We start from the raw sequence: 25,648 nt of genomic DNA, 5'->3' as shown, positions 1-25,648 counted from the left end.
AATCTCAAATAATTGAATAGCGTGAATAAATAAGGCAGGCATCACAGGAAGGCACAGTATTATTTAAATAGGGAGGGACAGATTGAGAAATGTTGAAGTACAAAAGGATTTGAATTCCTTCTAAACAACACACAGGTCCAGCAGATATAGGAAGGGCTATAGTATGCAGGCTTTCAATGCAACAGGAATAAACACATCTTGCTACAATTACACACAGCCTTTATTTCCCCTATTTTCCAACACCACTCCCACCACAAAACAGTCATTGACCTCAGCAAGTCAGGCAGATTTTACTCCCATGTAGAACTTTTTCCCAAAATCTTCCAGATCTTTAAATTCTCCCCACCTCAAACTCAATATCAATCATTTTTAATGCTGCAAATCTGGACAGGTATGCCTGTAGGAAAAGTTTAGAGGAATATGGCCTGAATGTAGACAAATGGCACATGCTTAGATGAGAATTGAGGTCCATATGATTGATCTGGGTAGAAGGACCCGTTTCTGTGCCGTATTACCATATGGTTGATCTGGATTAAGGACCTGTTTCTGTGCCATATTACTCAATTACAATCTAACATTTTTCTTATTCTTATCTCACTCGTCAACACAATCCTAGCATCCACCTTCCAGCACACATCATTGAAGCTTTATATTATAACTTAAATGATTAACTATCACTGTAATTTAAAAGCAAATTTGACTTCAACCACCCTGAATATCAGGCATTGATTTGGCAGCTTATGATATCTTCCACAATGTGGGGTGCCTCAAGCTGAGGAAACAGGGCAATTTTCCCATGGCAAGTTAGCACAAACAGTAATTAATTAAATGAACCATTAATATGAAGAGCATCTATTGACCAGCAGAACTCTAACACTGTGTTCGACTCAATTATGTTTGTATCATCATTATTTTAATGGAATGCGTTTCAATCATGGCAACATGCCAAAAATAGATCAAAAACTAACACTGCAGTCAAGGTGAAGTCATTGCTGATCCACTGACCATAATCACCACCGAAAACATCCAAGCCACTCCATCCGGATGTGTACTCCTTATTCTTATTGTTCTGAACAATCCTAAAATCCAATAATGTGATTCAAGCAAAGCAGGTAAGCAGGCACTACAGTTAGAAACCATCCACCCCAAAGCTTTAATAGTTGAAGTCACTCTCCAAAAACATTTTCCAGATACAAAAAAATCTTAACACCAACAGAACCATTTAAAAATATTAAAATTTAATATATAAAATCAAAAACTAATAGCATAATTTTAAAAATATAGAACAATTGAAAATATAACTCCCAATATCCATCCTAATTCCCAAGGAAATCAAAGGGCATTTTTTCAAAGAAATAATTCTTTGTGCAGTGCTGAGTAACTTCTGCAAGGCTGACATTGAAACAAACTTCCAAGTCCATTAAAAGGTTGGAGACTTCTGTACTTGACAGTGCATGTGCCACAGCCCTGGACACAGCCACACCACCAGCATTAACTGTACATCTGGCTCATTTCTACAAATTAATACAGCTCCAGATTCAGCTAAAACCAAGTCAACCCTATCTCAAGTATCCTATCTTAACTGTAGTTGTATCCTACCTTATGTCACCTTGCTGTGAACCCAAATCAGCCTTCATGCACAAATTCTACCTCGGAACTTTATAGAATTTCACATATCATAATGAAAGCTTTCAAACATGTGTTTAAAGTAGCCAGGTACTTCAAGGACCAATCATTACATCTATTTTCCAGTTCCTTACAATACAGGCCAATAATCCAATTAAAAAGAGTACTTGCACAAAGAGCCTATTTTTGAAGTATTATTTCAAATGATAAGGACAGGAGCCAGGTTATTCTATTCACACATGTATTACGTACTACAGGCAAAGAAAAGGGCAATTGCAACATGGTTTCACTCTCCTAAGCACAGGCCAAAGTAACTGGAATAATTTAAGCAAAAAATATTTTTTCACATATTGGACCAACAGTTCCCAGACTAAGGATTAATCATAGTTAATTAAATATGCATTGTTTGCAAAACAAGAAATCCAATTTACCTCTCATAGAAGCAGCAACTTCCTACCTCAGTTTATAACAAGTCCTCTGACAGGCTCAACTACTGCAACAGAACACAGATGCTTCTTGGGCAACAAACCCCTACTGTGGACCCACATCAAAGTCAGGTCTTCATGCTCAAATAGAGCTCATGCTGATAAATGTCATTACACCACACAAAAAAACATCATTGTGTGACAAATAGTTCACTCTGGCTTACCATTAGTACTACCCTGCAAATACTTCCACAACCTTCTGCCACCATGAATATATCTAAATGCATTCCATTATTAGCAATTTGTTTTCTACCACTCATGTATTTTGCCATCACAGGTAACTTACTTCTTTTAAATGACAACAGCATAATTCCATTTCACCTTTAAAGCTATCACTTTCTATCAATTATGCGACTGTGCTCAACTAAAGTAAGGAAATCATAACCAGTTACCTAAGAAATAACTGACTGCGATTTCCATACTTTCTGGCAAAGTCTCATTTTCTTCTGCTATAAAAATACAGAGGCATACTTGAGTTCTTTAACATGAATTGGGAGGTTTTTTTCAAAATCTCTATACTCAACCCTGATGTAAACACTGATGCAATTATAAACGTTAAGTACCAGTGATCAGTACATTTTTGGTAACAAACAAGTTTTTATTGTTGCGCACTTTGTACTTCTCTGCCACCATGCCATTTAACCTCTCCCCTTCCAACAATTAACGCATGATAGGTTACAATGCCAGGTCACCCCTCTCTCAAACTGTAAGCTGTTTAGGATTGATCAATTTGCACAAACACAAACTGTTCTACCATAAAGCCTGACTCTATAAAGCTGTTGACATTCAAGAATCTCTTCATGGAAACTGCTAGATAACAGAAGCCCTGGGCAACATCACTCCAGCTGAAAAGTACTGAGCTAACTGCAGCACTTCTACAGGGCTATAATCACCTCATGGCTTCTGCTAATTTAAATTCCTCCTCGCCTGTTCTGAGTTATCCACAGAGAAACAGAAATTCTCAACTAACAGATCAGCAAAACTGTTCAAATAAGGATCAGCTAGTTTAGAAATAAAGCATACACATAAACAGAAAATTTACAGAGACAACATCAATAATGCTCTGAAAACAATCTTTTACTGGTGCAGCTGCCATGTTAAATATCTTTACTAATTTTGTCACTCTTCATAAGACAATGCTCACTGAACATGTCTTTTTAATTTATAATGTTATAAATCACCCTCCATGGTCATTCTCTATTCTCCCCTCTTCCTTGGGCAGAAGATACCAAGTCCTGGAAGTACATACCACCAGCCTTAAGAACAGCTGCTACCCCACTGTTCTGAATGGTTCCCTAGGACGATAAGAAGGACTCTTGACCTCACAATCTACCTTGTAATGATCTACACTTGATTCTGTATTTGTTAGTGTTTTACCTTGCACTATCTCAACGCACTATGTAATGGAATTACCTGTATGAACAGCATACAAAACAAGCTGTTCAGCATGTGACAATCATAAAGCAAAGCAATAGCAAAAACTGCAAAGCTCATTGCACATTGAACAAGAGTGTGTTGTGGCTTGAGAGAATGGGCCGCACTTACGTCAAGTGAGGGAATGGGTGGTTGTGGGAGCAAGTGAAAATGAGCTGGGGCGTGTGGTGGTGAGGGAGAATGAGTGGTGGAAGGAGTTACTGATCAGTGGAGGGGGATGAGTGGGGTGGGCTATCAGGAGGCAGGGCAGACGGGGGAATGGGGGGTTTAACTAGAATGCAAGACAGCGGGAGAGAAATGCCAAAGGGAGGTTCAATGGGGTAGGAGCCTCTAGGGCACAGGACAGTGGGGGCGGGGAGGGGTAATAAGTTGCCAGGATGCCAGGCAGAGGAAAGTATGCCGAAGGACACGGAGTATCCGTCGGGGGTGCGGAGGTGGTAACGTACTGAAGGTTGGGGAGGGAGGTCAGGCGTTATAGCGGAGGGAGCGAGGACGCTGGTTTGCGGGAAACTAATTCCACAGCCACGGGTTCATCGCACTCGGGCCTCCCCCGTTAACCCGCGCAGCCCCCACTAGCCCCCATCACTTACGCAACCGGCGACGGGACAGGGTTAACCTCCTCAGCCGCGTCATAGAATTCCTCGGCGTCACTGTTATCAGACGCCATTTACATCCCGGGAGGGGGAGGGAGGGGTTGAACTGTCAGCCGCAACCGCCCAAGTCTCCACCGGAACGCGCCAAGCCGGGCTCTCCGACAGCGAAGTCTCGCCCGTGTGCGTGGACGTGCGCGTGCACGCACGTTGACACTGACGCGCGCTCCCGTCCAGACCGAATGGCTGTTCCGAGACCCGCTGCGTCACCATTCGTAGGCTCGGCTCCTCCCCGCGGAGGAGCGAAACCTCGTGAGAGTTGATGGCAGCCAGAGGAGGGATAAGTCAGCTGGGAGGTCTCGGTCCGATGAGGTAGAGGATGGTTGAGGGGATGTGCAATATCACTGTTAGTGCCTGTTCAGGTTGGATATGGCTGGGGCAAATCATTTATAGAGACACGTGTACATAATTCAACTGTTTTAAACTATTGTGGGAAGAAATTGAAATCCTAAACTGGGGCAAAACTAACGATAGGCATTGGGTAGATACTTGGAAGTTTGATTGAGAGTGGCTGTTTGTGGGTTGTCTAGTAAGTGGGAGACTTTTAAGAGTGAGATGTGGAGAGTTTAGAAGGCTAGTGTGTACCTGTTAAAGCGAAAACTGGCAGGAGTAGGTTTATTGAAGGTAAAAAAAATGTGTATGTTACATTTATGCTACATATAAAGGGGAAATCTGGAGCAGAGGAGGCTAAAGAGGATTTGAGACAGCTGGAGCAGATAAGGTTAATAAGAATTCTAAATATTCTATAAGTCTATTAAGTGCAAAAGGGTAGCAAGGGAGAGGATAGATCTCCTTAAGGATCAACGTGGTTGTTTCTGTGGATGGAGCCACAACAGATGGACAAGGTCTTAAGTACTTTCCATCGGTAGTTACCTGGGAGAAGCTGAGGAATTAAGGAAAATAAATATTGATGGTTAAGAACATTACAAAAGAAGGTTATAATGGTCTTAAATATATTAAGCTGGATGAATTCCCAACATAACCAAGAATATCCAACAACATTGAAGGAAAGTAGAGTGAAGAAATTGCAGAAGACCTTGTAGAGCTATTTTCATCATGATTTGCCACAGGTGAGGTCTCACAAGTCCGGAGCTTAGCTAATATTGTGTCTGTGTTTAAAAGGGGCAACAGGGATTGGCCAGGGAACTACAGGCTGCTGAATCTTCCATTAGTGGAAAGTTCTGTAGGGATTCTTAGAAACAATATCTATATGTATTTGGAAAAGCAAGGACTGATTTAGTGTTGACTACGGACAGGCAGCAGTGGGCTTTATGTTTGGGAAATGGTGTTTCAAAATCTGAGGTTTTTTGAAGAGGTGAAAAAAGAGTACTTAAATGTATGTTTGAAAAAGATTGATCTGCAGGATCAAGCATAATACTGGGAGATTTGAGTAGATTGAGGAGCTTTTTCTGATACCTACCTTAGCCTATCTCCCTATTGTCAAGTTCAAGTGTAATTATCGGACATGAATACAGCCAATTAAAACGGGGCCAAGGTGCAAGACACATTACCAACAGCAGACTGCACATATGGTGATGATTTCAGAAAAAATGTAAGTAGCCCAAGTCTCTGAGCAACATGACTGCAGATTATCCTGGTCCAGCTTATTTTCCACTGAGCGATCGCCAGAGGGCAGCACCAACAGGAGTGTCCAGTGCCTAACCCTAGCATGGGTTGGGCGCTGCCCACCCAGTAGAGGCCCTTGCTTTCTCCCACACAGCCTTAGCTCGGCTCTCCTCCCCTGGGCACTGCAACAGGCAACCCTGTGGCCTCAGCCTAGCCCTCACCACAACCGAGGCAATGCAGCTCCACCACTGTCGGTCTCGCCAATGAACCAGTGAACCAGACTTGCAGTAGCCTGTGTTACCGCTGTCCAACAGGGTATTGCAATCACAAAGGAAAATGTTCAGGACAATCACATACTCCCTTTGTTTTTATGTGCACCTTCTTAGCACAATGGTTTGCAACAAATCCAAGTGACAACACATCAACGGTACTCAGTAAGTCTAGTTCTTTCGCTATCGAGCAACCTGCTGATGGGATATTCCTGCAGTACTTGATATTCTTAGTATTCAACATAGAATTGAGAGACGTCCACCTTTGATAGAGCCCAGGGTGGGTTCTGCATCCACACGTGCTTCCATCTTGCCCTTAATCTAATGTTTTTTTTCAAATTTTATGCCAGTTAATAGTAAAACTCACAGATATTTTTCTCAGATTGCATTCCAATTTGTCAAGCGGTCTTTGCCTCTAATATTCACCGCATAATTATTTGCATTCCTTTTCAGCTGTTTAAGACACCAGAAAACTCTGTTTATTCATTCTCAAATTTCAATACTCATTTTATATTTAGTTTTCTTTTGTACTCTGATGAGAGTTACACCTGAAATCTTCACTGCTTTTCTTTCTATAAATATGACTGACCTATTGAATATTTTTATCAGCAGATTCAAAAGTTCTGAACTTATGTTCAGAACAATATCCCCACCCCTCCTTATTTTACTTTACATCTTTCTTTAAAGCTTATTTCTTTGACCAAGACTTTAGCCACCTGCCCTAGTACTGCACGTCCTTATTTTGCTCAGCAGCATTATTTTGTTTGGTTGCTCCCTTGTGTCTTGGAGTTGTTTTCTTCTTCAGATAAAAGTAACACAGTTGTGTTATTTCTGTTGTTTTTATATCAGATTTCAATCATTTACAGGGATTTTCCTCACAAAAATGTACCTCCATTTCAAATTGTATTCTCCCTCTTGGAGTTCATTTGCCTGGTGATGGAATTTAAAATTGATTTCTCTTTTGCAGAGTGAAATGCAATAACCACTATTTCTGTGTTTTGCATCGCTGAGGATATTTGATCAGGCATTTCTGGGTATGAATCATCCTTGCGCTATGACATGATTTCCATTTCTGTATACTGCATACTGTATGTGCATTCCTTTGAGAACAGTTTGCTGGAACTTGATTTATGTTATCGAAGGAGTGAAGTGAGCAGCTTTGAGCAATCCAGAATAATCTGGTCTTATGTACAAGTCTTATCAGGTCAGTTTGACTCTCAATGTGGACAAGACCAAAGATGATTGTGCTTTTAGGAAGGTGCAGGCTGGCCATTACTCACTGCATGTACATGACAACTCCGTGGAGAGAATTAGGAGCACCAATTTTCTGGGAAATGCACATAACGGGTGATCTTACCTGATCCCTCAACACAACCTCTTTAGTCAAAAAAAAAAGCAGCATCTGGGGAGATAGAGGCAAGTAAAGCTCCTTCCCCCATTTTAACCAGTTTTTAAAGGAGAACCACCGAGAGTGTCCGGACCAACTGCATCACTGTCGTGTATGGGAATTGCAAGGCTTCTGACCAGAAGTCCCTACAAAGGACTACAAGGACTGCTGACAGGATCAGCAGGGTCTCTCTTTACCCTTCAGCGATATTTATGTGACCTGTGTGTGCGTTATATGTACTGTGTTGTGCACCATGGTCCAAGGGAAGATGTTGTGGAGGGATTGTCTACTGAGTCAGTGTGGGTGGAAGTCAGAAACAAGAAGGGAGCAATCATTCTATTGGGAGTATTCTATACAATTTCCCCCATCTCCCCAAACAGCAACAGAGACACCAAGGAGCAGATCAATTAACTTCCTTAATTGATTGGCTTCTCCTTGATACAAAAGGTTTGTGTTAAATATTAAGCAGAATGTGTTAAGAATACTGTATGCAGACAAACCGACTAGAGGAGCGATCATACTACAGGTCAGGTGACAGAACTCTTGGTGTGTGAGCATTTTGTTGATATTGACCACAACTCCCTGACCTTTAGCATAGTCTTGAATAAAGATGAGGATAAGAGCAGATTGTATGAGAAAGTATTTAATTGGGTGAGGATAAATATGCTATTAGTGTTGGATGGCAGGGTAGAGATGGGTCTTTACTGAAGGAGGTATGAAGCATTCCTTCCCCCCAGTAACATGCAGGTCACCCTTGGGCAAGGTGTAGCAGCTGCTCAGCCCCCTGATCAGAGACACGTGAAGACATGGGAGCAGGTATGAGCAGTTGTTTCATATCAGAGGTCCTGGTTATGCAACTACTGATGCCAGGCAGACAATATCTGAAGAGTATTGATACAGGCAGTCCCCAAGTTACGAACAAGTTCTGTTCCTGAGTCCGTCTTTAAGTCGGATTTGTACGTAACAGGTATATCTGGTATTATTTAGCATCAGTTAGTCAAATGTTTGTCTTAGTATATAGTATATATTTTACCTTTCTATGCATATAAAACACTTAAGAAGCATATGTATTTCAATAATTAAACCACTGAGTTGCTTAGTAATAATTGTAGCTTTCGTCGCGGCAGGGCCTTTCACATGCTCCATTATTCTCACTTTATCCTTTACCTATATCCTTTAAAGTTGTTCCAATTGTCGACCGACTGTAGCCTAAAGCTTTTGCAATGACCGATGGTGTTTCCAATCGCTTTATTATTTCCACTTTATTTTCAATCACAATCATTTTCTGTCAATGGAACAGAAAACTGCGGATTTTATGTTCTATTGCTGAGCAGCCGTGAACCGTCATATTGGCCTATCAGAGTTTTCTTTAGGAACTAGTTGACTTGATCAGCATTTCTGATCTGGCTATTGTTCACAATCGCACTTAATTAAAAAAAATACAGCAGCAGCCGCAGGCAGTGGGTCTTATGCTGCTCCAGGTCCTAAAGTCCACCCGCACTGAGAAAGGTTAAATGGGACAAGTGGGGGCGGTGCTGACTGGAAAAGGGGAGGGTCAGGGTGAATCTTGCTAAGAAACATTTAAGCCAAATACAAAGTTACACACTCAACACAGTGTTAATGGCAATGACCTAAAATGGCGGAAGGCATTGTGATCCGACTTAAATTGGCGGATGGCGTTCTTCTCCCTCCGTTCATAAGTACGAGTTGTCCGTAAGTCGGACTTTCATGAGTACGAGTTGTCTGTAAGTCGGACATTCATAACTCGGGGATTGCCTGTAATGTCTGGGGACACTCTGCCCAGAAGAAGGCAATGGAAAACAACTTCTGTAGAACAATCTGCCGACAACATATTGTCAAGATCATGATCGCCCACATAATATGACATGATACAATATGAATGTAGAGATGGGGAGCAGATGTACCTGGAGAAATGTCTATGTTGCTTAGGGAGTGCTTGCAAGGTGTTCCGGATAGATTTATCCCATTGAGGCAAGGAAAGGGTGGTTGAGTGAAGGAACTATGGTTAACCAGAGATGTAGAGCATCTAGTCAAGAGGAACAAAGAAGCATATTTATGGTTTAGGAATCAAAGATCAGACAGATCTCTAGAAAGTGACAAGATAGTGAGGAAAGAGCTTAATGGACTTAAGAGAGCTAGAAGAGACTCTTAGATAGGCACATGGATGAAAGAAAAATGGAAGGTTATTTGAAAGGGAAGGGTTAATTTGATCTTATAGTAGGATAAAAGTCAATACAACATTATGGGGCAAATGGCTTGTTCAGTGCTGTACTGTTCTGTGTTCTAAGATAGGACTGGTCCTAAAGGGGGCATGAGATATCCTTGGCAGACAAGATAAAACAATTCTGGAAGAATATTCAGAGTAAAATGCAGCCAGAAAGACAGTAGGTCTCTGTGATGTCAGTGTAGTGATCTATGTATGGAAACATACAAACCCCATTTCCAGAAAAGTTGGGATATTTTCCAAAATGCAATAAAAACAAAATCTGTGATATGTTAATTCACGTGAACCTTTATTTAACTGACAAAAGTACAAAGAAAAGATTTTCAATAGTTTTACTGACCAACTTATTTATATTCTGTAAATATACACAAATTTAGAATTTGCTGGCTGCAACACACTCAACAAAAGTTGGGACAGAGTTAAAATAAGATTGAAAAGTGCACAGAATATTCAAGTAACACCGGTTTGGAAGACTCCACATTAAGCAGGCTAATTGGTAGCAGGTGAGGTATCATGACTGGGTATAAAAGTAGCATCCATCAAAGGCTCAGTCTTTGCAAGCAAGGATGGGTCGTGACTCACCCCTTTGTGCCAAAATTTGTGAGAGAATTGTTCAAAAGGAACATTTCCCAACGCAAGATTGCAAAGAATTTAAGTCTTTCAACATCTACAGTACATAATATTGTGAAAAGATTCAGAGAATTCAGAGACATCTGAGTGCGTAAAGGGCAAGGTCGGAAACCACTGTTGAATGCGCGTGATCTTCGAGCCCTCGGGCGGCACTGCCTAAGAAACCGTCATGCTACTGTGACAATTATAGCCACCTGGGCTCGGGAGTACTTCGGAAAACCATTGTCACTTAACACAGTCCATCGCTGCATCCAGAAATGCAACTTGAAACTGTATTACGCAAGGAGGAAACCATACATCAACTCTATGCAGAAACGCCGGCGAGTTGTCTGAGCCCGAGCTCATCTCAGATGGACCGAAAGACTGTGGAACCGTGTGCTGTGGTCAGATGAGTCCACATTTCAGCTAGTTTTCTGAAAAAAACGGGCGTCGAGTTCTCCGTGCCAAAGATGAAAACGACCATCCTGATTGTTATCAGCGAAAGGTGCAAATGCCAGCATCTGTGATGGTATGGGGGTGCATCAGTGCCCACGGCATGGGTGAGTTGCATGTATGTGAAGGTACCATTGACTCTGAGGCGTATATTAGGATTTTAGTGAGGCATATGTTGCCATCAAGGCGACGTCTCTTCCCGGGATGTCCATGCTTATTTCAGCAGGACAATGCCTGACCACATTCTGCACGGGCTACAACAGCTTGGCTTTGTAGACACAGAGTGCCTGTGCTTGACTGACCTGCTGCCAGTCCAGATCTACCTCCTATTGAAAATGTATGGCACATCATGAAGAGGAGAATCAGACAACGGAGACCACGGACTGTTGAGCAGCTGAAATCTTATATCAAGCAAGAATGGACAAAATTTCCAATTGCAAATCTTCTACAATTAGTATCCTCAGTTCCAAAACGATTAAAAAGTGTCATTAAGAGGAAAGGTGATGTAACACAATGGTAAACATGCCTCTGTCCCAACTTTTGTTGAGTGTGTTGCAGCCATCAAATTCTAAATTTGTGTATATTTACAAAATACAATTAAGTTGGTCAGTAAATCTATTGAAAATCTTTGTACTTTTGTCAGTTAAATAAAGGTTCACGTGAATTAACATATCACAGATTTTTGTTTTTATTGCATTTTGGAAAATATCCCAACTTTTCTGGAAATGGGGTTTGTAGAAAACCTACAGCACAACACAGGCCCTTCGGCCCACAAAGCTGTGCTGAACATGTCCCTAGCTTAGAAATTACTAGGGTTACCCATAGCCCTCTATTTTTCTAAGCTCCATGTGCCTATCCAAAAGTCTCTTAAAAGACCCTATCGTATCCGCCTTCACCACATTTGCCGGCAGCCCATTCCATTCACTCATTACTCTCTGCATAAAAAAACTTACCCCTGACATCTCCTCTGTACCTTCTCCCCAGTACCTTAAACCTGTGTCCTCTTGTGGCAGCCATATCAGCCCTAGGAAAAAGCCTCTGACTGTCCACACGATCAATGCCTCTCATCATCTCATACACCTCTAATCCTCCATCACTCCAAGGAGAAAAGGCTGAGTTCACTCAACCTGTTTTCATAAGGCATGCTCCCCAATCCAGGCAACATCCTTGTAAATCTCCTCTGCACCCTTTCTATGGTTTCTACATCCTTCCTATAGTAAGCTGACCAGAACTGAGCACAGTACTCCAAGTGGGGTCTGACCAGTGTCCTATATAGCTGCAACATTTCCTCTCAGCTCCTAAATTCAATTCCACAATTGATGAAGGCCAGTACACCATACACCTTCTTAATCACAGTATCAACCTGCGCAGCTGCTTTGAGCGTCCTGTGGGCTCGGACCCCAAGATCCCTCTGATCCTCCACATTGCCAAGAGTCTTACCACTAATACTATATTCTGCCATCATATTTGACCTACCAGAATGAACCACTTAACATTTATCTGGGTTGAACTCCATCTGCTACTTCTCAGCCCAGTTTTGCATCCTATCAATGTCCCGCTGTAACCTCTGACAGCCCTCCACACTATTCACAACATCCCAACCTTTGTAACATCAGCAAATTACTAACCCATCCCTCCACTTCCTCATCCAGGTCATTTATAAAATTCACAAAGAATAAGGGTCCCAGAATAGATCCCTGAATCACACCACTGGTCACCAACCTCCATGCAGAATATGACCCATCTACAATCACTCTTTGCCTTCTGTGGGCAAGCCAGTTCTGGATCCACAAAGCAATGTCCCCTTGGATCCCATGCCTCCTTACTTTTTCAATAAGCCTTGCATGGCGTACCTTATCAAATGCCTTGCTGAAATCCATATACACTACATCTACTGCTCTTCCTTCATCAATGTGTTTAGTCACATTCTCAAAAAATTCAATCAGGCTTGTAAGGCACGACCTGCCCTTGACAAAGCCATACTGACTATTCCTAATCATATTATACCTCTCCAAATGTTCATAAATCCTGCATCTCAGGATTTACCAACTACTAACCACTGAAGTAACACTCACTAGTCTATAATTTCTTGGGCTATCTCTACTCCCTTTCTTGAATAAAGGAACAACATTCGCAACCCTCCAATCCTCCATAACCTCTCCCGTCCCCATTGATGATGCAAAGATCATCACCAGAGGCTCAGCAATCTCCTCCCTCACCTCCTACAGTAGCCTGGGGTACATCTCATCCGGTCCTGGCAACTTAACCAACTTGATGCTTTCCAAAAGCTCCAACACATCCTCTTGCTTAATATCTACATGCTCAAGCTTTTCAGTCTGCTGCAAGTCATCACTACAATCACCAAGATCCTTTTCTATAGTGAATACTGAAGTAAAGTGTTCATTAAGTACCTCTGCTATTTCCTCCAGTTCCACACACACTTTCCCACTGTCACACTTGATACTTCCTATTCTTTCACATCTTATCCTCTTGCTCTTCACATACTTGTAGAATGCCTTGGGGTCTTCCTTAATCCTGCCCTCCAAGGCCTCCTCATGGCCCCTTCTGGCTCTCCTAATTTCCTTCTTAAGCTCTTTCCTATTAGCCTTATAATCTTCTAGATCTCTAACATTACCTAGCTCTCTGAACCTTTAGTAAGCTTTTCTTCTTGACGAGATTTACGACAGCTTTTGTACACCACGGTTCCTGTCATAACTTCCCTGTCTCATTGGAACGTGCCTGTGCAGAACTCCACACAAATATCCCCCGAACGTTTGCCACATTTCTTCGGTACCTTTCCCTGAGAACATCTGTTCCCAATTTAAGCTTCCAACTTCCTGCCTGATAGCCTCATAATTCCCCTTACTCCAATTAAATGCTTTTCTAACTTGTCTGTTCCTATCTCTCTCCAATGCTATTGTAAAGGAGATAGAATTATGATCAGCATCTCCAAAATGCTTTCCCACTGAGAGATCTGACATCTGCCCAGGTTCATTTCCCAATACCAAATAAAGTACAGTCTCTCCTCTTGTAGGCTTTTCTACATATTGTGTCAAGAAACCTTCCTGAACACACCTAACAAACTCCACCCCATCTAAACCCCTTGCTCTAGGGAGATGCTAATCGATATTTGGGAAATTAAAATCTCCCACCACGACAACTCTTATTATTACACCTTTCCAGGATCTGTTTCCCTATCTGCTCCTCGATATCCCTGTTACTATTGGGCGGCCTATAAAAAACACCCAGTAGAGTTATTGACTCCTTCCAGTTCCTAACCTCCACCCACAGAGACTCCGTAGACAATCCCTCCATTTCATCCACCTTTTCTGTATAGAACAATGAAAAGCAGTGGAGGTCATAAATAAATTCTTCTCGTCTATATTTACTGCGGAGATGGACGTGGAAGCAAGTGAGTCGAGAAGGAGTGGTGGTGTCTTGGAGCTTTATCAACATTATCCTCCATTACAAAGGCGGTGTTGGCAAATCTTGAAATGCATAATGGTGGATAAATGTCCAGTCTTAATCAGGTGTGCCCTATGATGCTATGGGAAGCAAGTGAGGAGATTGCTGAGGGCCTTGGGAGAGATCTTCCTATCTTTGTAGGCCACTGCTGAGGTACTGTAAGACTGGAGGATAGCTAATGTCTGTTTGTTTAATAAGGGCTTCAGGGATAAGCCAGAAAACTACGGGTCAATGATCCTTACATCAAAGGTGCAGAGGATATTGGCAGGGATTCTGAGAGACAGAATTTACTTGTCTTTAGAAAGGTAAGAACTGGTTAGAGATGGTTATCAAAAAAAAATCTGTAAGAAACACTCAGTGGTGGAACAGCAAAGAGATTAGTAGCATTTCAAGATGTGACTGTACATCAGTACTAAGTGGGGGTGATGGGAAGAGAGCCAGCATAAAGAGTTGAGGAGGGATAAGATGGGGGTCTGTTAGATGATTAGTGGAACTGGGTGAAGTGAGGAATGAACATAGAACAAAGAAAGCTATAGCACGTTACAGGCCCTTTGGCCCACAATGTTGTGCTGACCATGTAACCTACTCTAGAAACTGCCTAGAATTTCCCTAGTGCATAGCCCTCTATTTTTCTAAGCTCCATGTACTCACCTAAGAGGCTCTTAAAAGACCCTATTGTATGATGGACAGATGGAGCCAGGTGGGGGAGACAGAGACAATTCACTTGGGTGATAGGTGGAAACAGATAAGGAAAAATCAAAACAAAACACAAGCAAGTCCTGCTACTCCTGAAATTGGTCTAGTGAACTTTTGCTGCATTCTTTCTATGCCAGGTATATTCTTCCTTGGGTAAAAAGAACAAAATGTACTGTACATGATCCTTCAGATGTTTTCTTCCTCTGACCCTGTTTAATTGTAGCACAACATCCTTACTCTTTAGTTAAACTCTCTTTCTGTGAAGGCCAGCATACCAATTGCAATTCTGGCTATTATACTTACCTGTGTGTTTATTTTCAGTATCTGCTGCAGGATATACACGTTTTCCAGTCTCTAAATAATTCACTGCCTTCCCATTGAAGTAAATACCTTGACATTTATCCTTCTGAAACTGTACTTGCAATATATTTCCCATGCTACAAACCTTTCTAAATTCCTTTGAAGCTCTTATGATAAAGTTTCCTGCAGGTAACTGAACCATTAACACTTGGCAGCTGAATCAACACTGCTTCATGCTGAATCACACATGGAAGAAGCATTGAGTTGGTATAGAATATAACCTAGATTGAGAATTAAATGTCTATTGTCAAGAATGACTTGACACCAATAGTACCAACTAAACTGGCCAAGTCCAGGAGGACATGCCTGCCAGACAGTCTGCTGCAGGTAACAAGAAAGCTAACTCAAGAAATAAATTACTTAATGGTGTCCTTCTACCATCAACTGTTGCAAACACATTACAAGTATTCTTTGAGAGGACCAACACACAGTTTATGTGGAGACAGTCATAATACACAGAGGACATCCACTATTGTGTTTCTCATCATCATCATCATCATCATCATCATCATCATCATCATCATTCTAATCCAGGGGTTCCCAACCTGGGGTCCATGGAACCCTTAGTTAATGGTAAAAAAATTAAAAATAGTTGGGAACCCTGCTCTAATGTAAACAGTAAATTATGAGAAATTTGGAAGGTTAAAATTTGGTATAAGGTGCTGAAAGCCATAATCAACAACAGAGTCTTGTCCCTCAAGCCAGGCATGGTGAGAGCAGAACTAACATGTCTTAACAGTTTAGTCCTTATCAGGTAAAGCTGCAAAATAGGACAAGCCTGCCCAACAGCAAACAGACAGTAAATCAGGTGAAAGTCAACAGCAGATGCCATTTCATTGGCCGTCCATTCATCCCTGGAACATCTCCACAGTGAACATGGATACTTCAAGATAGATACATACATACATACATCTTTGATCCCAAGGGAAATAACAATGTTACTGTAGCATTCCAAATGCACAGATATACAAATATTAGAAGAGAAGTAAGAAAGAATAAAAATAACTTACTTTAAAAATAAGATGTACAAGATTTACAATTCAAAGATTACAAGATCACTTTCCTGGTTGACTCATTATATAGCCTGGTGGCTGAGGGTAAGAATGACCTCATATAGCGCACTTTGGAACAGGGCAGTTGTCTTACTCTATTACTGAAAGTGCTTCTCTGTTCAGCCAAGGTGGCTTGCAGAGGGTGAGAAACATTGTTGAGAATTGCCAGGATTTTCCAGCATGTCTTTTGTTCTACCACAGCCTCCAGTGTGTCCAGTTTGACTCCTATTACAGAGTCAGCCTTTCCAATCGGTTTATTGAGCCTATTGGCATCACCAGTATTGATGCCATTGCTTCAGCACACCACCACATAGAAGACTGTACTGGCAACAACAGACTGGTAGAACATGTAAAAAAGAGGCCCACATACTCCAAAGGACCACAGTGTCCTTGGGAATACAGGCAACTCTGGCCCTTGTACACAGCCTGTGTGTTGGTGCTCTATTCAAGTCTGTCATCCAGTTGCATCCCCAAGTACTTGTGGATCCTCACCACATCCACGTCCTCAACATCAATAGTAGCGGAGTAAAATAGGCTTGGTCTCCCTAAAGTCCATCACCTTCTGCTTTGTCATACTGATGTTGAGCTGCAGATTATTCCGCTTGCATCATTTGGCAAAATCCTGCACCAAGACACTGTTTTCATCCTCCTGTCGTCCCATTATACACCCAACTAGTGCTGAATCATCAGATAATTTCTGCAGATGACATGACTCAGTGTAGCATTTAAAGTCTGAGGTAAACGGGGAGGGACCCGATACAGTCCCCTGTGGGGTCCCAGTGCTGCTTCTGCCATGTCTGTCATTCTGCTCTGAAGCCGTGCAAACTGTGGTCTTACCAGTCAGGTAGTCCATTATCCAGGATACAATGGAAGTGTCAACCTGCATTGAACAGAGCTTTTCCCCCAGTGGTGAGGGCTGTATGGTATTGAAGGCACTAGAAAACTCAAAAAAACATTATCCTCACAGTGCTGCCCTGCTTATCTAAATGGGAGTAGACCCAGTTCAGCAGGCAGATGACTTCATCATTGGCTCCAATGTTCTCCTGGTAAGCAAACTGCAGTGGATCGAGGGCTGATCTGACCGGGGCCAGAGCTGAGACAGAACCAGCCGCATTGACTACAGCTCAGCATTCAACACTATCACGCCCTCAAAACGAATTGAAAATCTCCAAGACTAGGCCTTGATGCCTCCTTGTGCAACTGGATCCTCGATTTCTCCGCTTTCAGATCCAAGTCAGTTCAGATTAGCAAAAACCTCTCCTCCACGATTACCATCAGCACAGGTGCACCACGAGACTAGCTTAGCCCCCTGTTCTACGCACTTTATAATTCTGACTGTGAGGCTAAACACAGTTCCAATGCTATATTTAAGTTTTCTGACAACACCACTGTTGTTGGCCAAATCAAAGGTTGTGGTGAACTGGTGTATAGGACAGAGATTGAGATTGAAAGACACCAATGTTAGGATGCTTGTCATTGATAACAGCTCAGCCTTTAACACCACACTACCAACCAAGCTGACTATCAAGCTCCACAATCTAGGTCTTAGCACATCAGCCTGTAACTGGATCTTAGACTTCCTTATTAGATGCACCCAAGTGGTGAAACGAGGCAAGTGCATGTCAACTGTCCCTGCCCCCCCCCCCCCCACCCCCAACATTGAGCACCAGTGCCCCACAGAGGTGTGTACTGAGCCCACTTCTCCACTTTATTCTGCATGTAGAGAGGAGATGCTGGAACTGTCCAATTGGTGCAGGAACCACAGCCTATCACTCAACATCAAGAAGATAAAAGAAATGATGATTAAGGAAGATGAGTTCCCGAACAAGCCCCACTATTCATAACTGGTGAGGCAGTGGAAACGGTCTGCAGCTTCATACTCTTGGGGATGAACATCACCGAGCTGCTCTCATGGTCCGTTAACACGACCTCAATAGTGGGGAAGGTAGAACAGTGACTACACCACCTGAGGAGCTTAGTGAAAGCTAATCTGCCCCAAAATTACTGGCCATCCTTTCTTGATGTGTGATAGAGCATATTGGCATATGGAATGTCAGTGTTATACTCTAGCTGCAGCAAGACAGATCACAAAGCACTCCAACAGGTGATTAGGATGGCTCAGCACACCACTGGGACTCAACTACCGGACTTACAACTCTCAATGCCTGCAGCATGCTCATGACATCATTAAAGACCCATCTGATCCTAGACACTGTTCGATTTCCTACCATCTGGTAGGAGATACATAAATATCTCAGCCAAGGCAGTAAGACTGAAAAACAGCTTCTTGCCAAGGTCTATTGTGGTGCAGCTGAATAATGCTACACCCTGGCTTGCCAATGACTTTTGAGTTATGGACTATTGAAGTCACCTTTTGCATGTAGACATGGGATCTTTAAATTATTGTTATATTTTATGTATTGTAGATATCTGTGTCGCACGTACTGGAGTAACACCATAATCTCATCTTGAGCAATGACAATAAGATTCTATTCTAACTGGCAGAATGGTACCGCAACAACAACCTCTCACTGAACGTCAGCAAAAGCTGATTAATGACTACGGGTGGAAGAAACCAGAGCCACTCCTCATCAGGATATCAGAGATGGAGGGAGTCAGTAACTTTAGATTCCTTGGTGTTATTTCAGAGATCTGACCTGGGATCAGCAAGTAAGTGCCATTGCGAAGAAGGGACAGTAGCACTTAGAAGTTTGAGAAGATTCAACATGGCATCTAAAACTCTTGACAAACTTATATTGATGCACAGTGGAGAGTGTCCTGACTGGTTGCTTTGCAACCTAGTATGGAAACACTAATGCCCATGAATAGAAAAATCTTCAAGGATCAGTGGATACAGCCCATTTCATCACAAGAAAAATCCACTCCACCATTGAGGGCATCTACGAGGAGCACTTCCACAAGAAATCAGCATCTGTCATCAATGCATCCATGGTCCTGAAAAACATTGTCTCATTTTTACTATGCACTGTACCAGCAGTTATGGTCGAAATGACAATAAAAGTTGACTTGACTAAAGTGGCTGAGAGTAGCATTCTGAATCTGCGCAAATTCCTTGTGTAGTAGCAGTCTGAGCGAGATGACTGATAGAAAATTGTAAGAGTAAAACTAGTACAGCTGAGGTGGTATTCTGAGAGTGGACACAAGATTACTGCCATTCAGTTTCACATCAGTCAACCAGGGAGGTTGTTCAGCTTCCAATGAGGTTGACAGGTTGCTAGGATGGACCTTCAAAGTTACCACCAAGAATGGAATCTACAGCCCTGTATCAGATCTTTCACAGACACCACCCCAGTGTTGGCAGGAAGCTGGCGCCCATGTTCATGTAGGAATGGATGGATTCCAGTTTTCACGAAGATGTCTGTGTGAGGTTGGCACGAGTCCTTCTTCAAACTCGGACACTTCACTCAAGCTTTCAGGCAAGTCAGGAAATGCCCCAAATATCTCTTTTGTGGGTACTTTCAACAACCCTGCTCATCGCAGTTCTTCACAACTTGTGTGTGTGATCTTGCCATATGGGTTATTATCAGATAAGCTAACCTGCCTTATTGTCAGCAACTAGGCCAAAATAGGCACTACTGTCGTGGTTAGCAGTTGTTGCCCATCTATGATTGTCCTTGGAAATGGGGTGCTGAGCCACCCTTTGAAGCATTGTAGTCATGGTAAAAGTATCAGAGATGCAAAAGGACTTAAGATTCGTTGTGCAGGAATTCAGAAGACTGAGGAGATCTCTAAATGAAACCTATTAAATATTGAAAAGCCTGAAGTAGATGTGGAGAGGATGTCTCTTATAGTGGGGGAGTCTAGGATCAGAGGGTACAAACCCTTAATTGCTTTAGAGCAGAGGTGAGGAGGAATTTCTCCAGCCAGAGACTTCAGACTGCTGTGAAGACCAAGCCAGTTGGTATATTTAAAGCAAAGACAGATAGATTCTCAATTAATAAGGGTGTCAAAGGTTACTAGGGGAAAGCAAGAGAATGGGGTTGAGAGGGATAGTATATCAGCCGTGACAGAACGGTGGAGCAGACTCAATGGGTTAAATGGCCTCATTCTGCTCCTACATATATTATGGTCTTATTATCTATGCTGATCAAAATTCCCGTTTGGCTCATATACTTCTAAACCTTTTCTATCCGTTTACCTGTCCAAGTAGCTTTTAAATGTTGTTAATATACCCGCCTTAGCTACTTCCTCGGACAGTTCATTTCATATGCTGATGACCCATTCAGTCAACAAGATCCTCCTCAGGTTTCTATTAAATCTGTTCCTTCTCACATCGTCTATGACCTTTAGCGGTTGATTCCCCAACCCTGGGGGAAAGACTGCCCACCCACCCTATCTTTCCCCATCATGATTTTATGCCTCTCTGTAAGACCATCCTACTATTCTCCAATTAATATAGCCCCAGTCCGTTCAATCCGTCTCCATAACTGTCCGCCAAGTCACAACAACATCCCTGTAAATCTCCTCCATGCACTTCCCAGCTTAATGGCATCTTTCCAGAGCAGAGTGACCAAAACTGAACATAATATTCTAAACGTGGCCTTAACAACATTTTGCACAATTGCAATATAATGTCCCAAATTCTATATTCATTGCCTTGGCTAATGAAGGCCAGTGTACTAAATGCCTTTTTCACTATCCCGTCTACCAGCATCACTATCTTCAGGGAAATGTACTTGTAATCCTGTATCCCTCTTTACTGAGTATGGAGTTCCAGGATTTAAAGTAAAGAACACTGAAGGAACAGGATGATGTGTGGCACTAAGTAGGAGCTACAGGTTACGGTGTTATTATAACCCTGGCAAGTTTCCCCAGTCTGGATGAAGGGTCACAGCCTGGAACATTGACTGTCCATTTCCTTCCATAGATGCTGCTCATCCCCTGATGTCATCCAGCACTTTGTTTGTTGCACTAGATGCAAGCTCTTGTATCTCCAACTTTGCCCTTCTTGCTGGTAAAAGCAGCTAATACATGAAATGGTATTACACTGGCAAGTAACTGTCTTGTTAAATAATATTAGGGTGAATCAATTTAATGCTACAATTCAATTGTAGAGCACAGAAAACATGTGATACCCAGCTGTATTTCTCAGTCAACATAAGTGACACTAGTAAACAGTGCAATTCAGTTGTGTCAGATAAATGGAAAATGTAACTTGGAAATTTTGTTTTTCTTCTATTCCTAATGGATCTGACTTTGTGAAAATGTATTTGTTGCAGATAATTTGCTGCACAGTCCAAGAATTTCACCAATTGTTTCCAACACCTGTAAGTGTTTTTTGATTATCAGCCTTTTACTTGAATGGAAAGGTGTTTAAGAACACCAAGAAAAAATGATGTGGCTCAGTTCACATTGTTACTGAAAGAAATTAAATGTTGAAAACATTCAGGCACAGAGAACCACTGAGGAATGGATTTAAGTGATTCACTAACACAATAGGAGAATTTAAAACACCAAAAAATAATGAAGTCATGCCTTAAATGAGCAAAATGATATATTGATCAATAAGGAAGCCAGGCTAAAACAGTGGAGGCATTGATATACTCTGCCTAAATGCCCTGAATTCTAGAGATGTTCCAGATGATTGGCTAACTGTACAAAAAGAATGCCACTATTGAAGAAAGACAAGAGATTGTTAAAATACCAGGCCAGTTAGCTTCACACCTGTCTTATTAAGAAAATAAAATCAGTATATTTAGAAATTTAGGAGTGGACTCCAAAGTTTTACATCAGTTGGGTCCTACTCTCACATGGTGGATTGGATAGTGGACTACTTGACAGATAGACCTCAGTATGTGCGGTTGGGAGACTGTAGGTCTGACACGGTGGTCAGCAGCACAGGAGCGCCACAGGGAACCGTACTCTCTCCGGTCCTGTTCACCCTGTACACATCAGACTTCCAATATAACTCGGAGTCCTGCCATGTGCAGAAGTTCGCTGATGACACGGCCATAGTGGGGTGTGTCAGGAATGGACAGGAGGAGGAGTATAGGAAACTGATACAGGACTTTGTGATATGGTGCAACTCAAACTACCTGCGTCTCAATGTCACCAAGACCAAGGAGATGGTGGTGGACTTTAGGAGATCTAGGCCTCATATGGAGCCAGTGATCATTAATGGAGAATGTGTGGAGCAGGTTAAGACCTACAAGTATCTGGGAGTACAGTTAGACGAGAAGCTAGACTGGACTGCCAACACAGATGCCTTGTGCAGGAAGGCACAGAGTCGACTGTACTTCCTTAGAAGGTTGGCGTCATTCAATGTCTGCAGTGAGATGCTGAAGATGTTCTATAGGTCAGTTGTTGAGAGCGCCCTCTTCTTTGTGGTGGCGTGTTGGGGAGGAAGCATTAAGAAGAAGGACGCCTCACGTCTTAATAAGCTGGTAAGGAAGGCGGGCTCTGTCGTGGGCAAAGTACTGGAGAGTTTAACATCGGTAGCTGAGCGAAGGGCGCTGAGTAGGCTACGGTCAATTATGGAAAACCCTGAACATCCTCTACATAGCACCATCCAGAGACAGAGAAGCAGTTTCAGCGACAGGTTACTGTCGATGCAATGCTCCTCAGACAGGATGAAGAGGTCAATACTCCCCAATGCCATTAGGCTTTACAATTCAACTGCCAGAACTTAAGAACTTTTTTAAAGCTATTATTAATGCTTTTTGAGTTAGTGATTTAGATGCATATCATATTATTACTGAGTTAAGTATTGTATGTAATGAGTTTTTGCTACAACAAGTGTATGGGACATTGGAAAAAAATGTTGAATTTCCCCATGGGGATGAATAAAGTATCTATCTATCTATCTACTATAACAGTGAAATGCATGACGGCCATCTTTACTAACGATACTAAAGGGTGATCTATAACATGGGGAATGGACATAATTTGTTACAGATCTGATGTTAAAAAGGAACAGAAGCAGAAGTATGCTGATCAGCTCATTGAGTCTGTTTTATCATTCAATAAGATCATGGCTAATTGGATCTTGACTTTAACATACTTGTCCTACTGTTTCCCAATATTCTTTGACTCTTTTGCAGATTAGATGTTGAATAGTCTTCACCTTGAATGTATTCCATGACTCCACCTCCACAGAAAATATCAACATCATCACTTCAAAGCAACTAAATCTTCATTTCCTGCATTGCACATGCATTTTGGATGCAGTGTACCATCTAAATGGACTGGACCTTCCAACCCTGTGACCTCCCTCACGATGAAGGACAAGGGCAGCAATAGCATATCAACATCTCCACCTAGCTTCTCCACCGAGTTGGACATCCACCAAAATTCCTTCAGTGTCACTAGGTCTAAAACTTGGATCTCCTCCCTGACAGTGCCCTGAGAATGTCTTCACCAGGAGGATTGCTATGCCTTGCCACGTTCTTAAACAGGAAGAGATAAAAAGCTCTCTGCCTTCATTGTTTTCAGTTCTTGTTCCAACTGACTATTGACTTCATCAGCTATTGCTGAATGGGACTTAGCCACTGGTAGTTGTAGTCACATCATCACCACTTAGATGTGTTTTATTTTTGCTTTCTTGCCAACATGACTGGAGCACTTGATGCTGTTGGAAATGCAATATCCAATGTATACAGATTGGACATCTCCAAACTGCAATTAGCTACTGACCAGAAAATTTATTTATATGGTGTAGGTTAGAAAATAGTAAAACTCCAATACCTCAATACCCTGGGACTGACAGACTTTGTCAACTATTGGTATTTAATTCTATTAATAGCCTAATGCACCTTGATTTCTCCCTTTTAATATATTACACATTCACAATATATTTTCTAGTAAATCTATTGAATTAAAGAGAGGGGTAAGTAAAACTGGTATGTTTCATCCTGTACTTTGCACTGCCCAGCCCTCCAAACCACAGCTCTGTCTACATGACTGCCCATGTTTCTGACCCCTAATGTTCCCAACCCAAGAGCAGGGTCATATTCCTGCCTCTGGTCCCGACAACACACCCAGTGCACACTCTGGGGTCCATGTTCTGGCAACAAACTTCACTTGCTTTTTGGAACTTCAGCTCAGTCTACTGACTAATGAATGAACCAGATGTCAAACCAACATTCATATTCTGGGTTACTGGAGTTCCATCCTACTTCTGTATCAGGTCTTCCCCAGATTACAAACACCCAACTTTTCATATAGCCCATACACACAGATGTGTATTTGTAGCATCTTCTGCTGTGTGTGAGCTTGGTTGGTGGCCACATTTCCAACCTGTAAACCCTTTTGGATTATGAACAGTTCAGAGGAATGAACTCTGCCATAACCAAGGAAAGGATATGTATCCAGCAAATGAGAGCTTGAAACCTGTCTGACTCCAAAATATCTCTGCTGGATTCCATCATGTGACCTAGTACACAGTACTGTGATCCTTCATTATCTAACTTTGACAGCTGAGGATTCACAGATAAAACTGTAACCACTCCCTCCACCACCATGTTGTCCACTGGCAGCACAGCTCACAATTCACTGAAGCTCCTTTGACCTTTACTATCTAGAAATGCAAAGGAAGCAGATGTTAGCACCAGCTCCGATTCCCTTTCCAAGCCTTAAATCATTCCGAAGTGGAAATAGACCACTGTTCCCTCATAATCACAGAATTAAGTTTTGGAAAATCACCTATTTCTCAGCACTATAACAGTGCCTCAACACTCATACTGTAGCAGTTTGAGAAGATAACTCAGCAACACATTTTCAAGGGTATCAAGGGACATACAAAACATCTTCACTGTGCAAATGATGATGACCATTTTTTAAAATGAGAAAATTAAAATGAAAATTTGACTCTCAGCATTAATATTTACCATTCTGGCTGCTGCAATCAAATAATTTTAAAGTGCACTTTTAATCATTCTTATTCAGTTTTATGAGATGGGGTGAAAAATAGATGTGGCTATTAGAATGGAAGTTTAGAATATTTCAATGATATAAAATGGAATCTTGTGAAAATAAAACATAAGTATTTTGGAATTTGTTCCCAGAAAATTTGTTTAATTGAATAAATGGCTTGTTTCATACAGTCTGCTTTAAAATAGTTTAGATATAAGATATAGGAGCAAAATTAGGCCATTTGGCCCATTGAAAACACTCTTATTTCATCATGATTGATCCATTTTCCTCAAACTCATTTTCCTGCTTTCTCCCCATAACCTTTTACACCCTGAGTAATCAAGAACCTATCAACTTCACCTTAAATACACCCAAAGACTTGGCCTCCACATCAGCCTGTGGTAACAAATTTCACAGATTCACCACTCTCTAGCTAAACAAATTCCTCATCTCTGTTCTACGAGGATACCCCTCTATTCT

At 41.9% G+C, this 25,648-nt stretch overlaps 1 protein-coding gene and 1 long non-coding RNA gene across 4 annotated transcripts in view; one reads left to right on the top strand and one right to left on the bottom strand.

The window, feature by feature from the left end:
• The window catches only part of wdr44 (WD repeat domain 44), an 85,848-nt gene extending 81,501 nt beyond the window's left edge, over positions 1-4,347 (bottom strand). The window contains exon 1 of one of the 2 annotated variants that reach the window (XM_073058645.1): positions 4,136-4,347. In XM_073058645.1, coding sequence (XP_072914746.1) covers positions 4,136-4,212 — 77 coding nt within the window. In that variant the 5' untranslated portion in view covers positions 4,213-4,347. The remainder of the gene's footprint in view (positions 1-4,135) is intronic. The other variant, XM_073058644.1, reaches the window with a different exon arrangement.
• Positions 4,293-25,296, top strand: LOC140734539 (uncharacterized). Of its 2 annotated transcripts, XR_012100555.1 has the most exons (4): positions 4,293-5,747; positions 6,998-7,064; positions 21,538-21,585; positions 23,359-25,296. It is a non-coding gene; the product is annotated as an uncharacterized lncRNA (long non-coding RNA). The 2 variants fall into 2 exon arrangements; XR_012100556.1 differs by lacking the exons at positions 21,538-21,585; positions 23,359-25,296 and adding an exon at positions 18,724-19,795 and having other exon boundaries at positions 4,294-5,747.
• Positions 25,297-25,648: the final 352 nt, after the last annotated feature.

This window comes from Hemitrygon akajei, chromosome 10, assembly GCF_048418815.1.
Source record: "Hemitrygon akajei chromosome 10, sHemAka1.3, whole genome shotgun sequence".
Lineage (NCBI taxonomy): Eukaryota > Metazoa > Chordata > Chondrichthyes > Myliobatiformes > Dasyatidae > Hemitrygon > Hemitrygon akajei.
This window is presented reverse-complemented; position numbering and strand designations above follow the sequence as displayed.